The sequence below is a fragment of the Monopterus albus genome, unplaced genomic scaffold (genome assembly GCF_001952655.1).
Source record: "Monopterus albus unplaced genomic scaffold, M_albus_1.0 scaffold43.1, whole genome shotgun sequence".
NCBI lineage: Eukaryota > Metazoa > Chordata > Actinopteri > Synbranchiformes > Synbranchidae > Monopterus > Monopterus albus.
Genome location: NW_018127923.1, coordinates 1,271,493 through 1,286,583, shown reverse-complemented (window position 1 = coordinate 1,286,583; position 15,091 = coordinate 1,271,493). Strand labels below are relative to the sequence as shown.

At 41.2% G+C, this 15,091-nt stretch overlaps 1 protein-coding gene across 3 annotated transcripts in view; it reads right to left on the bottom strand.

The window, feature by feature from the left end:
- Positions 1-15,091, bottom strand: part of plxnb1b (plexin b1b) — a 142,204-nt gene that overhangs the window by 40,914 nt on the left and 86,199 nt on the right. For all 3 annotated transcript variants that reach the window (XM_020599872.1, XM_020599873.1, XM_020599874.1), the window contains 3 exons: positions 11,719-11,807; positions 7,952-9,113; positions 5,689-5,871 (listed from right to left, as the gene is read on the bottom strand). In XM_020599872.1, coding sequence (XP_020455528.1) covers positions 5,689-5,871; positions 7,952-9,103 — 1,335 coding nt within the window. In that variant the 5' untranslated portion in view covers positions 9,104-9,113; positions 11,719-11,807. The remainder of the gene's footprint in view (positions 1-5,688; positions 5,872-7,951; positions 9,114-11,718; positions 11,808-15,091) is intronic.

The following is a 15,091-nucleotide window of genomic DNA, read 5'->3' as shown; positions in this document are numbered from 1 at the left end:
TATCAGACATATTCAGCATAAAATAGCAAAAAATATATCGATTTTGGCAAGGGTTAGATATATTTTGGATGGGAGAGCACTACAGATTCTGTATTCTTCATTGATCTTACCATACTTAGAGTATGGCGTTGAAAACTGGGGAAATACATACAAAAGCTCACTTCAACCACTGTATATATTACAAAAAAAGAGCGGTAAGAATTGTGCATAAGATGGAATATAGAGATCACACCAATGCAGCTTTCATACAGTCTAAATTGTTAAAATTTTTGGATATAGTGGGATATAAGACTGCTGTGTTTATGTATAAAGCCAGGAAAAATTTATTACCTGGTGGAATTCAAAAGTTATTTAATGAAATGGAGGGGGGATATAATTTAAGGGGTCAGTTAAACTTAAAAATTCATGCTATACGTACAACCAAAAAAAGATTCTGTATTTCCATAAGTGGTGTGACTTTTAAATCAGTTTTAAAGACTCACCTTTTCAAACAGGCGTTCGATGTTTAAATTGCTTTTATTTGCACAAAGAAACCTCTTTTTGTAATGCTATGTATATTCTGCTATAAGGATGTTTTAGCGTTTTATTCTGTTACTTGTTACTGTTTTTTTTTCTATTGTGTTCGCTGGCTACTCCAGCTCTGTTGTACAGCACTTTGTGCCCCTAGGAGTTGTAAAGTGGTATATAAATAAGGGTTAAATAAAGGTTATTATTATTATTTAATCCGGCAGCTGTAGAAGTTTCACATGAAAGAGTACCAGGAGTTCATGCTAGCCAGCAGACAAGGCAGCACCACCAGGCAGCAGATTCTTATTGATGCTTTCCAGAAACACATACACTTCCAGCAGGCAAACCAAAGGATGTACATTATGTTTGGATCTATTTAGCAAACTGCAGAACAAGGAGAAAAGGACAACAACGGAACGATGATACTAATGCGGAGGGGGAAGGCAGGAGCAATCGCATCAGGGCACAGTATGAAACAATCGTGCCCTTGATGTGAACAAACCTTTGCAGCCAGGATTCCAAAACGAGTGGAAAGCCTCCAGTGAAAGCCTTCGGAATTACATACAGTACATTTGGTTGCACACACGCTTTAGGGCATGTACACCTAATTCAGTTGTTTTTATCAGCATTCAAACTGCCAAAAAGTGAAGCCAAAACTTTGGAATGCTAAGACAGGTGGCTAACACAGATGAAGATACAGAAGTTCACTTGCCTCTCAAAGAAATGCTGGGCACTATCTTGACAGTGAAGACATGCATTAAAGAACAATAAATCACAGATGAACACTCATTTGTGGAGGAGAACTGCTGCAATCAGCTGAGTGTCTGAAATGACTGAACAACTGTTTTAAATTAACTCAGAAACAAACTGTGGAGCATTGACACAGTTCACTGTCATTTGTAAAGTAAAAATGCTTCAACTTAAGCAAAAAACAAATGATAAGTCAACAGACAATCTATTCTATATTGTCAAAAAGAGAAAGAACAACTTTGCCACGTTTTTTTTTTTTATCTACTGCACCTCAATTCACATTATCATATTCAGTGGCCTGTTATCACTTGTCACTTGTCATAGTTGTGTCTCAGTAGGACCCTACTCCATCTGTTAATAGGCTCAGGAGATTGTTGTCATGCCACAGAGCTTTATTGTCTTAATTACACAATAATATACAGGGAATGTTACGCACAAAAACTAGGTTAGCTTTAGGAAAAGTCTGCTTGGGTTAAAACAGCTACATCTGTTACAGGGCCCTTATCATCGGTACAATTATCAACACAGATAGAAACAACATTCCATATTGGACTCAAACAACGGTCTGCTGTGTCCATCCACCCCAACCTCCTCCTAATGTGGACTCAGTGGCTCTATCTACTATGTCACCTCCTTTCCTCTTTTGCTTGGGTCATTATTCCTAGAGCTAAAGGTTGCCTTTATGTATCAATAATTAGCACGTGCTGAGCCTTCTGTAGGTGGAGTAGGGCACTACCGAGCCTTAAAAATGTCCCAGTAACAAATGATAACAGTTCACTGAATGACATGACAATGTCTGATTCGACTCTCTGTTCACTTTGTGCTTTCTACACAACATACTAATCAGTCACAGCTAAAAATGCTACCACAAGTTTTAATTTACATGCTCACTGTTGGGAGTTTGCAGACAGGAGGACAAAGACTGAATGTCTCCATTAATGACAGCGACACTGTCTGTTGTTATGACCGATAATGCTACAGAATCCTGAATGAGTCTCTCTGTTAGGAATGGCACATGCCTGCCAGTCGGCGATGACAGAGCACAACTAAAGCATGAAGCATCAGGAGCTGGACACAGTGATGCTCTGGGTTTAGCTGGCTCTATGGGGTGTAACTGTGTAAAAATATGGTAATAATGGCTGTCATTGTGCTGTTTGTGCTTGTGCAGGGGGCCCCAACCACAAACCACCACTGAGAAAGAAATGGCACAAAGAGCCAGCTGTGTGGATGCCATTTTACAGTGTGTGAAGTCCTGATATCACTTGGGGTTCCTACAACCTCCCAGCTCCAGTGACATTTGACAGGCTTTTAGTCCACAACATTATTAATAATCAAAATAAATGCACTATTTTTGGGATGAACAAGCCCAACTCCATGTGTCCAAAATGGCTTTCATCCTTCCTAAAATACCCACACACTCAGCTGACATGTTCCATAAAGTCACAAATGTTGTATTCCCCCGTTTTTCTCATGCTGATTCATCCACAGCAGGACATTCTTCTTCTCCTTGTATGTGACTAAGCTTCATGCTGACTCCACTTCATCCCTGAACCCACAAGGACACTGCCAAACAACGACAGCATCTTAGAAATCAAACATCAAACTAAGCGACGCATCGTTTCAGAGGAGCTTCAAACAATCTAGACATGGAGCCAAACATTTACAGGCTGTCACAGTTGGGATACCCCCTTTATAGTACACTGAGCTTCTATTAAACATTATACTGTAATTACTACCTCATATCCTCCATCCAGGCGCTAAAATAAAAAGTAGGGAGATTATTCAAAATACACTCTTGCTGCCATTACAAACACAACACTAACACTAGAGAGGCACAAATACAATTTTTTTTCAGACTGAGTACAAATACATTTGAGTACTCACCAATACCGAGTACTGATACAAGTACTTAAAGCAATGTTTCTACTGTTAGATATTAGTAAATCAGTTAGATAATTGTTAAACAATGTGTTGAATCAGATGCGTTAGTAATGCACTTTAGTAATCGGCCAATAAAGCTGATTCTAATTCTAGTAAGATTTAAAGTCTTCTCTAGTCTGTTTTGTTTCAAGGTTAGCAGACAGAATGTTGATTCTGAAAAGTGAACCATAGGAACCAATTCTTTTCCTGCATTAACCTTGTATTAGAATATTATGTCTGAATGAATGAATGCCTTAGCTACACACCATGTGACAACATACACACACATTGAAATTCTTCATTTTGTTATGACTAGGTAAAAATGCAGCTGCTCAAAGCATGTGGAGCACTAGATAAGAGATGGAGTCTTCGGATTGACTTCATCTGGTTAAGGGGTTAGCCTAAACCTTATAAATGTATTAGGTTCTGTGTGGCAAGGGACTCCACTTCCCAGTGGCCTGTGTGTGTGTCTGAAAAAGGGAGCAACCTGGGTCGTGTTTGTAATTTTGCTTGTGGTTAAAATAAATCAGCACTAGATGAAGAAAGGCGGACTCCTTCCTTATTCAGAGCTGTCCAATTAAAGAACTGGGGTACTAACACTACTATTAAAAACTACTTTAGAAACAGATTATATTTTCATGACATTTACTTTGATTACAATTAAACTATAACAGCCCCTGTGCAGATTAGGCTACCTTAAATTGTTTTGTAGTAACAAACAGCCACCATTCCTATTGAATTAACATGTAATTGACTGAATTTCTGTAGCTTACTGTAATACAGTGGTCTTTAGGCTTTTGTAGGAGTGTGACCCTGTGTGTTAGGATGAAAGTTTTGTGAGTGCATAATATCACAGTGGGCAATTTAAATGTTTAATTTAACAAGAGTTAATGGCCTTTAAAGTGGTGACTGTGGCTTCGTCCTGCTGCTGGACACACACAGCAACATGTAATGCTGCAGAAGAGCTGTGGTCTCAGCATGGCTTTCTATATTACTATTGGATTTTGTTGCACATAGAGCACTGTCATCTCACTTGCATGCAATCTCATCATCTTGTCTGCATGTGTGTGTGCTGAGCGGCCCTCCCTCAGCCACAGAGCAGAATTCAGTCACTTTATGTTTGTCATCGTCACTTATCTAAAACGTCACTTATTTAAAACATCCTTCAGCTTCTGAAATGCTTTCTCAAATCCCAAATGACTGGCTCAACCAGCGTAAGGTTACTATAAATGTTGCTGTTAAGTGGTACTAGTTCACAGTATCAAACAACTTTTACCAGTACAAGTACTAGAAGATATATCTGACCCTATATACTGGTATTGTACCGGTGCATCCCTATCTAACAGTGTAAAGCAATACAACACTGCCAACAGCCTCCAAAATGAGTAAAGAGCTGAATAAAAACCGTATCAATAAACTTGAATCTGAAAACCTTAAAACTATAGAATTTATTGGTTTATACTAGGTTTATTTCCATAAAACTATGTCTATTGCTCCTTAAAATGTTTTCATTTCTAAAAATATTCCACTCCTACATGTTAATTTAACTACAGAGTGGGCCATGGAAAAGTAGCCTGCCTCCTACTACTTTTCTGTGGCCCACCCTGTATATGAGTGGAACATGTTAAAAAAAATTACTATTTTTTGAAATATTTGTTCACATTCTCTCCTTATTGTGGCTCAGGAGGTAGAGCAGGTCGTCTCCTAACCGGAAGATTAGTGGTTAGATTCCCGGCTTGCCAAGTCCACATGTCAAAGTGTACTTGAGCAAGACACTGAACCCCCAGTTGCTCCAGGTGATGTCACCAGTGTGTGAATGTGAGTGATTGGGAGTGTGAATGGATGAATAGCCAAATAGTGTGAAAGTACTTTGAGTGTGCCGCAATACATACAAAAGTGCTATACAAGTATAAGAACATTTTATTGTTAAAATTCCAAGTCCCAAAAACACGAAACCCGGTCTTGGATAAAGCAGACGAAGATGGATGGATTGTTAAAATTTAGTTTACGATGAGCATTCAAAAACAGAACTCAGTAACAGCCAAGGCTTCATAACCAAGAGGGCAACACACAGCTCCTCTCTGTTCTTGGACCAGGATAAGTGATTAACATATATGCAACTAAATCCTGTAGTTTTTAATGCTTCATCAGCATTTGGAGCAATTGTTTAGAACTTTAAAAGATATAAACTGAACCAGAGATCAGCCTGCCTGCCTCTACACACTGACAGCACCTATGTCTACTGGTTGAAGAGAACAGACTGCTAGTTGACTGTCATGTGTGTAGGGTCATGTGTTAGTTATATAAGAAATGTCCAACACATGGGTAAACAGGGTCTGAACTCAAAATAATGACACAACGTGTTGAGTATGCCAGACTTCAAGTGTCCAGCAATAACAGCACAGTCTCTGCATAACTTAACAGTTAGCAAAGTGTCCTGTTTCAGTGTGCTTCTGTGTCTGAGCTTCATGAGCAGGAACACACATCTTCAAATGTTTGATTCCACATTACCTTATGCAGGTCCCCTCTCGAGTCTCCCAGAAAGACAATGGTATGTCCTGGCCTTACGCTGAGGGCCACAGTGGTGAGACGGACAGATGGGCTGTCCAAAATGGTCTCTGCTTCCACGGCGACCCGGCTGGCCATCGGGCTGGGGGTGTGGTCTGAGCCGCATGGGTAGGCCTCCAGGGTGTTCTAATGGTGGGGATACAGGCGAGAAAAATCAGTGCATGGTGTTTGCAACACATCACATACAATGAAGATCAGCTCAGGAAAATAACACAACCACACGTGCAGTTGTACGGCTTGCAAAAAAAAGCTCTTTGTCATTAATTTCTCAGAAGGCAGCCAGCCACCACGGAATATAACAGCAGTGTTCATATTGTAGCTGGTAAAAATCCAGCAGGATTTGCTGTATGAGGCTGGGGTTTGGGAACATATTATCACCAGAATCCAGCAACTTTAACATGCTGCACTTTAACGCTTATGTAAAATTTATGTTGGCATCACAATTTGGCAGCAGGGAGTCTTTATTCTGGCAGTAGGGTTGTTGTCTTTTGTTCCGGGCAATTTATTTTTTCCTCAGGAATGTTTGAAAGCACGGTCACTGCTTCATCACTGGTAATCTTAACAGGAAGAAGAGGCAATGAACCTGAGAGCGCTGCCTGCTGACTGCTCATTATTTTGGTGGATTGCATAGAGTTGGCTGGTGTGTTGCACTCCTTATTTGGCCTGCTCATAAAGGGGTCCTGTAGAGTTAGGATGATGCGCAGAGCATAGTAGCAACAGCCGGCAGCAGCACACATGTTAATGTTTGGGCTACTGCAGCCGTGTACACGAGTGAGAGAGAGATAAAAGAGAAAATGATGACAGAAAATGTTAATGAAAACACGAGTGACAGCATTACCAAAGAAGCCACCCCAGCGGACACAGCCCAAGGCTCAAAACATGAGGACACTGTTGAAAAATGGGGTCTGAGAAATTTGGTAGCATGGAGATTTTCTGGCCTGTTTAAAGTAAAACTAGAAGCAGGATAGCTTGCACTGCAAATTGTGTCAAAAGCATGTTCCCACAGACAGGTAATGGGCCCTTTTCACGTGACGTCACACAATGGCCATTGGTCCTCTGATAGGTGGTATCCCAACTTCCGCTGGTTAGCGCAATCTCTTGAGTCTAAAGTCTAAAGCAGCTGCCACAGACATTAATGGATGATGTTTAACAAACTGTGGATGTTTTTTCCTTGTACTTTTTTACCCACAGGTATTTTTTTAATGTTTACAAATACTCAATATGTTTTTTTTTTCAGTATACCTTAAGTATGATTATGACAAACCTAGCATTCACTCCTCCAGCCAGTTACAGTCCAGCACCCCGTAGAGTAGCTGCCACACACTAACCTCCTATAGCCTAACAGCTTACATGCCAAACTCATATTTGACCTCTGTGAATAAAGTTCCAGTGCCTTTATCATCACCATTAATGATAAAACATCAGATTTCATCACAGTCAAAGAAAAATGTGTGCAATCATATAGTCAGTTCTACAATCCTAGCATACCACAGAGTAATGGTCCAGACAGTCAATGACACTGGACGACATCGAGGAGGTTATACTTTTTTTTAATTTTTTTTTTTATAAAGTTTAAAAGTAACAAGTAAGTAAACAGGTGGCACTGCATCACCCTATTTCCATTACAATTACTGTAGTTTGGAAGTCAATTAAAACGAGACACGTGTATCTCAATGTTGACAACCTGTCATGCAGTTCTCTGCTACACTACTTATGTTACATAACACTGCTACACAAAAAAAAAGTGACTGATAAAATGAGATTTGACTCAGGGGTTCCTTGACTGATGATTTGACATAACATCTAAGGGGTGTCAGTGTGCTACCCTGTGCCCTCTATAGAGAAAACTGCACTGTGTGGGAAGGTAATTTCTGACTCTGCTTCCTCCACCAGTTCTTACCAGGCACTGGCCTAGAAACTAATGAGCTGCTTTAAATCGATAAAGCAGGATTTTCTGCAGTGTTTTCTCTATTTCATTTCAGCAGTGCAGGTAGGCCACCTGAAGTGAAACAAAGATTGACCACATTAACATCATAAAATTGTATTATGCCTTCAAGAAATAAAGCCTTAATCTACAGGATAAAGAGCAATTTCACACAAGATTATATGTTGTTGCTCATTTGTTTGCATTTGATTTTTGGAAACAGTGAGAGCAGTAATAACAGCAAGTTAACACAAAAGAACAAATTCGGTCCACTGAACTTACCTCTGGCAGGTGGGCACAGTTGGACTTGACTTCGTACTCAATGTAAGCCGCCTCCACTCCTGCTTCTTTACCCATCTGTGTGTAGCACAGGTCTCTGGTGGAGTTAATCCTGCGGTCCACATCTTCAAGGTTAAACATGCAGAGGGCCGAGTCTTCACTTGGTCGAGTTGATGAAGCCAAAAGTGTGGAGAAGACACCAAGAAGAATCTCCAAGCTTTGACTCCCCACACCATCCTTGGAGAGCCCGAGCTGGACAGCTTGCAGGAGGTTGTATATTTTTCCTGCCCTGGAACGGCATGTCAAGGGTACTTCCACATAGGAGTAATAGGCCTGGTCATCCAAACATACACGTGAGACATAAGTGCGATACTCGCGTGACTGCGACTTTAGGTCCCGCCTGTAGAAGAAGAAGTATACATGTTGACGGTGGGCGAATGAGGCAACAAAATGATGGTCATATTCTGAGAGACGACCAGCCACAGCCAATTTGGCGGTCTCCTCATAAGAAAAGACAGGCTCCTGGGCCAGGTTTCTTGTGGAAATAGGTGGATGACTGCTGGTGTAGCCCCGCCCCACAAACAGTACTGGCTGTCTGTTAGGATGGGACCTAACCACAAGCCCAACAGTACTAACATTGGGATGGTTAGCTGCTACGTATTGAGTATCCACTGGTCTCTCGGTGGAGAAAAGTACCATATCCACTCTGTCCAGACTACGTTTCTGACAGATTCCTTGGTTGGCACTCCCACATGTAATAAGTTCCATGGAGTAAGGATCAATCAGCAAGAGTTTGTTGTGGTTACTGGTGATCCTAGCCTGAGGGCAGTTGCTCTCAGTAACAGGAGGTAAGCAATCTCGACTGTCTCTGATGGGTCCAGTGTCAGCCTGGAGTTCAGGTTGGAGGAATTGATCCAACTGGAACAGGTGATCTCGGGCCCCGATGTACACCCGACCCACGCTGGGGTCAGGATGAAGGGCCAAGTGCTCAAACAGAGTGTCATTCCGGATGAAGGTGGGAAAGAGACTGGAGGGTGAGGAGTCTGACCCTTGTACAATAAAACTGGGTAATGAGGTGAAGGGCCAGCCAATGGCTATCAGCAGGAGAAACAGCAGTGTCCGGACTGAAAGACGACGCACCATCCCTCGAGGCATGGCAGCAAAACTGATGGAAAAGAAGATAGAACAGGTTGTTTGTTTCTTTATATGTATGTTAATCTTCAATCCCATCTGTAAAATTAGAAAAATAGGCAAGATAAGGCAAAGCAATTTTGTCATGTCAGATAAAACCCAAACTGTTAGTTACTATATCCAAATGGTGGATCCCACATTAACAAGGTTTTTGTCAGTATAAAAACTGTGACAGATTTAGTTAAGTGTTTTGGATCACTGTCCTGCCAACTTCTGCTGAGCATCGGCTGGTGGACAGCGACCTTGACCTTATCCTGTATGATACCTTGACAAACCTGGGAATTCATTTTCAGTCAACAAAACATTTTCTAAGTGTGGACTATCACTGTGCTCTGTGGTAAGATGCAGTGATGAGTGTTCTTGTAGAGCTGCAGCTTCCTCTGTGGTAATTTGCCATGTACACCATCTTTTTATGGTAGACTCATGAACAGAGATGTGAACCAGCTTCAATGATTTCTTTAAGCCTTTAGATGCTAGTCTTTTTTACCTGGGTGAGCAGTCTGCATTGTGCCTTCACAGTCATCTTAGTCAACCGCTCACCCATAGTAGTAAATTGTCCTGATTTCTAGTTTGTCGACCGGTAGAATGATGAACTGCTAACATTCCATTTCAGTCCTTTCCAGTTTCATGCGAGTCAACAATTCTTGATGTTATTTTTCTGAAATCTCTTTTTGTGAGGCATATTTCACATCAGCAGATGCTTCTGGTGAATAGCAAACCCAAAACAAGTGTTGTTTAAACTGTAAGTCCTAGTAGCTCTATCTCACACCTCCAATCTAGCTTCACTGACTGGACTCCAGGTTTGCCAACTCCTGACTGCAGTTACCTTCTGTTGTTGTCATTACCCGAGGGGTTCAGATATGTTTTCCAGCCCACAGTGAAATTTTAGTGATGTATTTAATATGGACAAGAACAACACAATCATTTTTGTTATTAGCTTAACTGTCCAAGAGCTCACTGATGCCCTGATCCAGGTCTGAGGAGGAGATCCCCCAGGACACCATCTCCCAACTCATCAGGTGCATGCCCAGATGTTGTTAGGAGTGCACACAGGCACATGGGGGCCACACAAACTTCAGAGTGACATTATGATTTGTCGTGATGAAATTCTCTCAACTTGAATGAGCCTGTGATTTCCATGTTGCACTTTGATTTTCAGTGTGATTTTGAATCCAGCCTCCATGGGTTGAGTTTGGTGACCGCTATTATGTCGTTTTGTTCTGATTAAATTATACAAAGTACATTAGTAAAGGTTTTCAACTTGAATAATTTCTTCATCAAGACAATGTGTATAGTGTTCCCTTAATTTTTTGAGCAGTTTAGATTGTTCATAATTGAAACTGCTGGATGACCTCAACACCTTCTACACCCGCTTTGAGACCTCCAGCTTCCCAAGAAGAGCCCAGTCGCGTGCCTGAACGACTACAGGCCAGTGGCACTCACCCCAATCATTATGAAGTGTTTTGAGAGAGTGATGCTAGTCCACATCCAGAGCAGTATACCGGACACCCTGGACCCCCTGCAGTATGCCTACTGGCCCAACAGGGCCACCTCAGACGCTATTGCAGCTGCACTCCATTATTCCCTTTCTCACCTGGAAAATGGAGACTCTTACATCAGGATACTCTTCACTGACTACAGCTCCGCCTTCAACACAGTTATCCCCCACAAACTGTCCACACTGGGTCTGGACCCCCCCACAGGGATGTGTCCTCAGTCCCATCCTCTACACCCTGTTCACCCACAACTGTGTCGCCTCCCACAAGGACAATATCATCCTAAAGTTTGTGGATCCAACGGCGGCTGTACTTCCTGAGGAGGCTGAGGAGGTCTGGCATGTCACCTAGGATCCTCAGCAACTTCTACAGCTGCATCGTTGAGGGCATCTTGACCAGCTGCATTACTGTCTGGTATGACAGCACTACTGCTATGGACTGTAAGCGCCTGCAGAGAGTGGTAAAGACTGCGGGAAACATAACCAGGACTCTACTGCCCTCTCTGCAGAGCATTTACCACCAGAGGGTGTGTAGGAAAGCTGCCTCCATCCTCAAGGATCCCACCCACCTCCAGCACGAACTGTTCATACCCCTACCCTCTGGTTGGAGGCTCAGAAGTGTGAAATGCAGGACCTCTAGACTGAAAAACTCTCTTTCTGACTGCCATCAGACTCCTAAACAGCTGACTCAGGATCTACCTCATGTAATTCCATCTGTACTGTTTACATACTCATTTTGCACATGCATAATTGCACACTCACTTCTGAATATTTGCACTTCATGGCTCCCACGTAGCATATATTCTCTCTGCATTATATTGTGTTCTTGTTGTATTTTAATTTGCCTCCTTCACTTGCTGCTTTAAAGCGCCTTAGATTTGTGTTACTGCTCATCTACTTTATATTTCACTTGTATTGTGTGGCATTCATGTAAATGGAAAAGTAAGAATTTCATTGTACAGGGAAACATGTTTCCTAACTGTGCATATGACAAATAAACACTTTGACCTTTGATCTTAACCTATATTTAGCATCTGGATGAGTCCTTGAGCACAATAAACTATCTGCAACATCAGCTTCTCACCATTTGTTTCCAGTGGCGTTTCACAGAGGCATGCCACCTCTCGACTCCCCGGCAGTTCAGGTTTAAATACACATCTTTCCGGATACAACCTGTAACACAAGGGAAAGACAAGGAACATGAATATACTCTATACTTTGGGACCCAGTGAGAGTTCGTGCACAGACGATGAAACTGACCCTACAGGGATTACTGTCGGCTAACCACAAACATGTGCTTGCTGCATCTACAGACTGACATTCAAACATGTATTTTGGCATGACAGTAGTCCATTAAAAGTAGTGGGAAGCTCATTGCTATCAAAATTCCTGTCAGATTGGCTACATCCTTTTGTGTGTGTGTGTGTGGTGTGTGTGTATAAAAGAGCCCTCAGCAGAGGCCTGGTCAGTCCAAGAGGGCTTCCAGTGTTTCAGTAATCCTCCCCCATTGCTAGGATACAAGCTACAAAACCCTTTGGTTTCAGGGTCACTGCCAGAAAAACAAGTTGCTGTGAGGAAGAAGAGAATGGCATGAGAACCTTGAGAGTGGTAGAGCTCCCTTGTTTGGCACCTATGTAAATCTGTGGTTTCGCGGCTACTTTGTACTGTGCTGTAAAATCTTTAATTACAATTAAAGTATGACAAATTACTCTCCGTGCTCGTTTCCACTCCATATACAGCATATATATCATTCACATAAAGTATATCCTCCTCTTTCCCGCTCATTATGTCCCTTTTCTTCTACCCCAACACTCTATCGCTAGCCCAGATGCAAGAATGTTACTTATAAGCTCAGGTGGATCTCCAGTGAGCTTATTCAAAGGGGAGGGTGGGAAGAGGATGGAGGCCGACTGAAAAAAGAAACTATTCACCCCACTGAACAGACCGATCCTCCCCCACCACACATGCACACGCATGCACCTCTTTTCTCACCACACTAACTGCATTCAGAAACCATGCTTTGTTGATAAAATCCCCTGCATGAAAGGATGATGGCAAAGGTCTGGCAAGAAGCCAAAAAAAGTATTAGACCAAAATAACTGAGTTATCTATATAGTTTGTCCAATATGAATTAAATCCTAAACATCACACATTTCTTTGGAAGCTTTTGTTTTTGCACTCAAAAGCAATGTAAAAGTACAGTATCTCTAGTTAACAGTCAAGCAGAGTGACTGGTGCCTCTGTGACCAGTCCTGTTATTAGTAAAGTGAAGGGCTGACTTAAGGTTTCTCAAAACTACTTCTCTAGATGTGCTGTCTGACCATGTTAAAAATGTTTAACGTTCAAAACAGCCTCACTGAAAGACTGAGTGAAACGTCAGGCATGATTTGTTTAAAAAAGAAGAAGGATAACCGTGACGCTTCAATCAATTTCATTCTTTCTTGAAAGACATTCATAGTATTACAATCGATTTTTTGTAAGAAAAGTGTCAAATTGTTGTGGATAAGGGGGAAAACTGCTACAGTGGTAACATCTTAAAATGCCTCTTGGCTGGTGACAGTGCCTGAACTGTACATTTCTGGAACGTGATCACCCCTGATGTTGTAGTTAATGCAGTGCCACCTTGTTAATACCTTTGAGCACCATGTGTAGAAGCCTGTAGCATGGCTGTATCTATCCACTAGGAGGAGCAGTTTAGGCAGACTGATGCTGTGAACCATCAAAGTTCTGATTAGTTTAAGCAGCCTCACCAATAATGTTTAATGGCACTGAATCTAATCGTGGTTCAGACAAAACATTAACAGGAGTTTAAAGTTAGTTTGACGCTTACAGCTGTTTGTGGGTTTCTTTCCTCTGAGTCTACTGAATGCCTGTACCCAGCACAGAGCAGCAGCACTGTGTCCAATGTGAAAGTTGTAGTGTACATTTACACATGTAATGTACTGGTGGTAGATTAATTAATTACCAACTGGAATATTAGACAGACAATGACTACATCATTTGTTACATAGCCACCATTCACAATTTGAATCCTGATGTCAAAACTGTGGGGACATATTGCATATAACTCTAAGTAAAAGCCAGTTTACTTTGAAAAATATTTTTTCTGTTATGTCCAGCTTATTATTACAGGGCTATTTCATTTTTGTCACTTATTTTGTGTTTGCATGGAAAAATTGGTATTGTTGGGTAATTTTTTTGGTTGGATAGATATTGGTTAGATATTCGTTGTATTAGAAATGTTTAGTGGGGACAGGATGTCTAGCTCAGGCTGTTAAATGCTTAGTCATTCTCATGAGTTTTTTGCAAGGTGCACATGGCCAAGGACAACTAGATAGAGGCAGGGGGGTATTGTTATTATTATGATATGTGTAACTGTAATGGTAATCATAATATTTTCTTATGTGTAATGTCATGACATGTCACTAGATGTCATGTCAGAATGTTCTTAGATACACACCACGTAATCAACATTCACACACACTGATTTGCTTCATGTTTTGACTATTGTTATGGTCAGCTCCAAAGCTGGCATATCAGGTGACGCCACGGTTTGACGTTCCTGGGTAGTATGGGCTAGCCCAACTGAAGTGATAAAAATGTATAGGCATTATGGTTCGGGGTCTTTCATTCTTCATCTGCCTGCGAGCAGTATTGAAGGTGGAAGTTACCGGGACGTGTAATGTTAATTTTACCTGTGATTCTTTGAATAAACCAGCACGGTTATTTTTTTATATATCCAAGTGGTCCGCTTCGTCTCTCTGAGTTCCTGGTTAAAACAGCCGGAAAAATCTTACAATGAAAATAGCTTTTAGTATATATGTGCTGTCAGCGAACTCCAGCCTGTGAACTGACAGTAAATCCTAACACAAAAATTACACATAGGCACATAAAACACATGAAATCAGCCCATGACCCACAATAAATAGAAAATTATGAATGTAGCCTAAATGGGCATGTTTGCTGTGGAATCTAGACATGCTTTTTCAGGCAAAACAAGAAGTGGGAAGACATCCAGTGGCTGTAAACTGGATGGTAGCTGAAGGGCCTTTGGCAGGGAGTAACACAGCTAACTAATTATGGCTTGAAGTCAGTGTGAAGTTACAGAAAATGGTCAACGCATACAGGTATTTGCCAAAAAATTTGAATATCGAGGGAAAGTCCATTTATTTCAATAATTTGTTTCAAAAAGTGAAACTTGTATGTTATATTAGTTCACTACACACAAAGTGAAATATTTCAAGCCTTTATTTGTTTCAATTTTGATGATTATGAATTAAAGACAAAAAAAACCCAAATCCAGTATTTCACAAAATTAGAATATTTCATGTGACCAATAAAAAAAGGATCTTAAACACATGTTGGCCTTCTGAAAATTGTGTTAATGTACTGTATTATGTCCTCAGTACTTTGTTGGGCCTCCTTTTGCATTAATGACTGCATCAAGGCGGCATGGT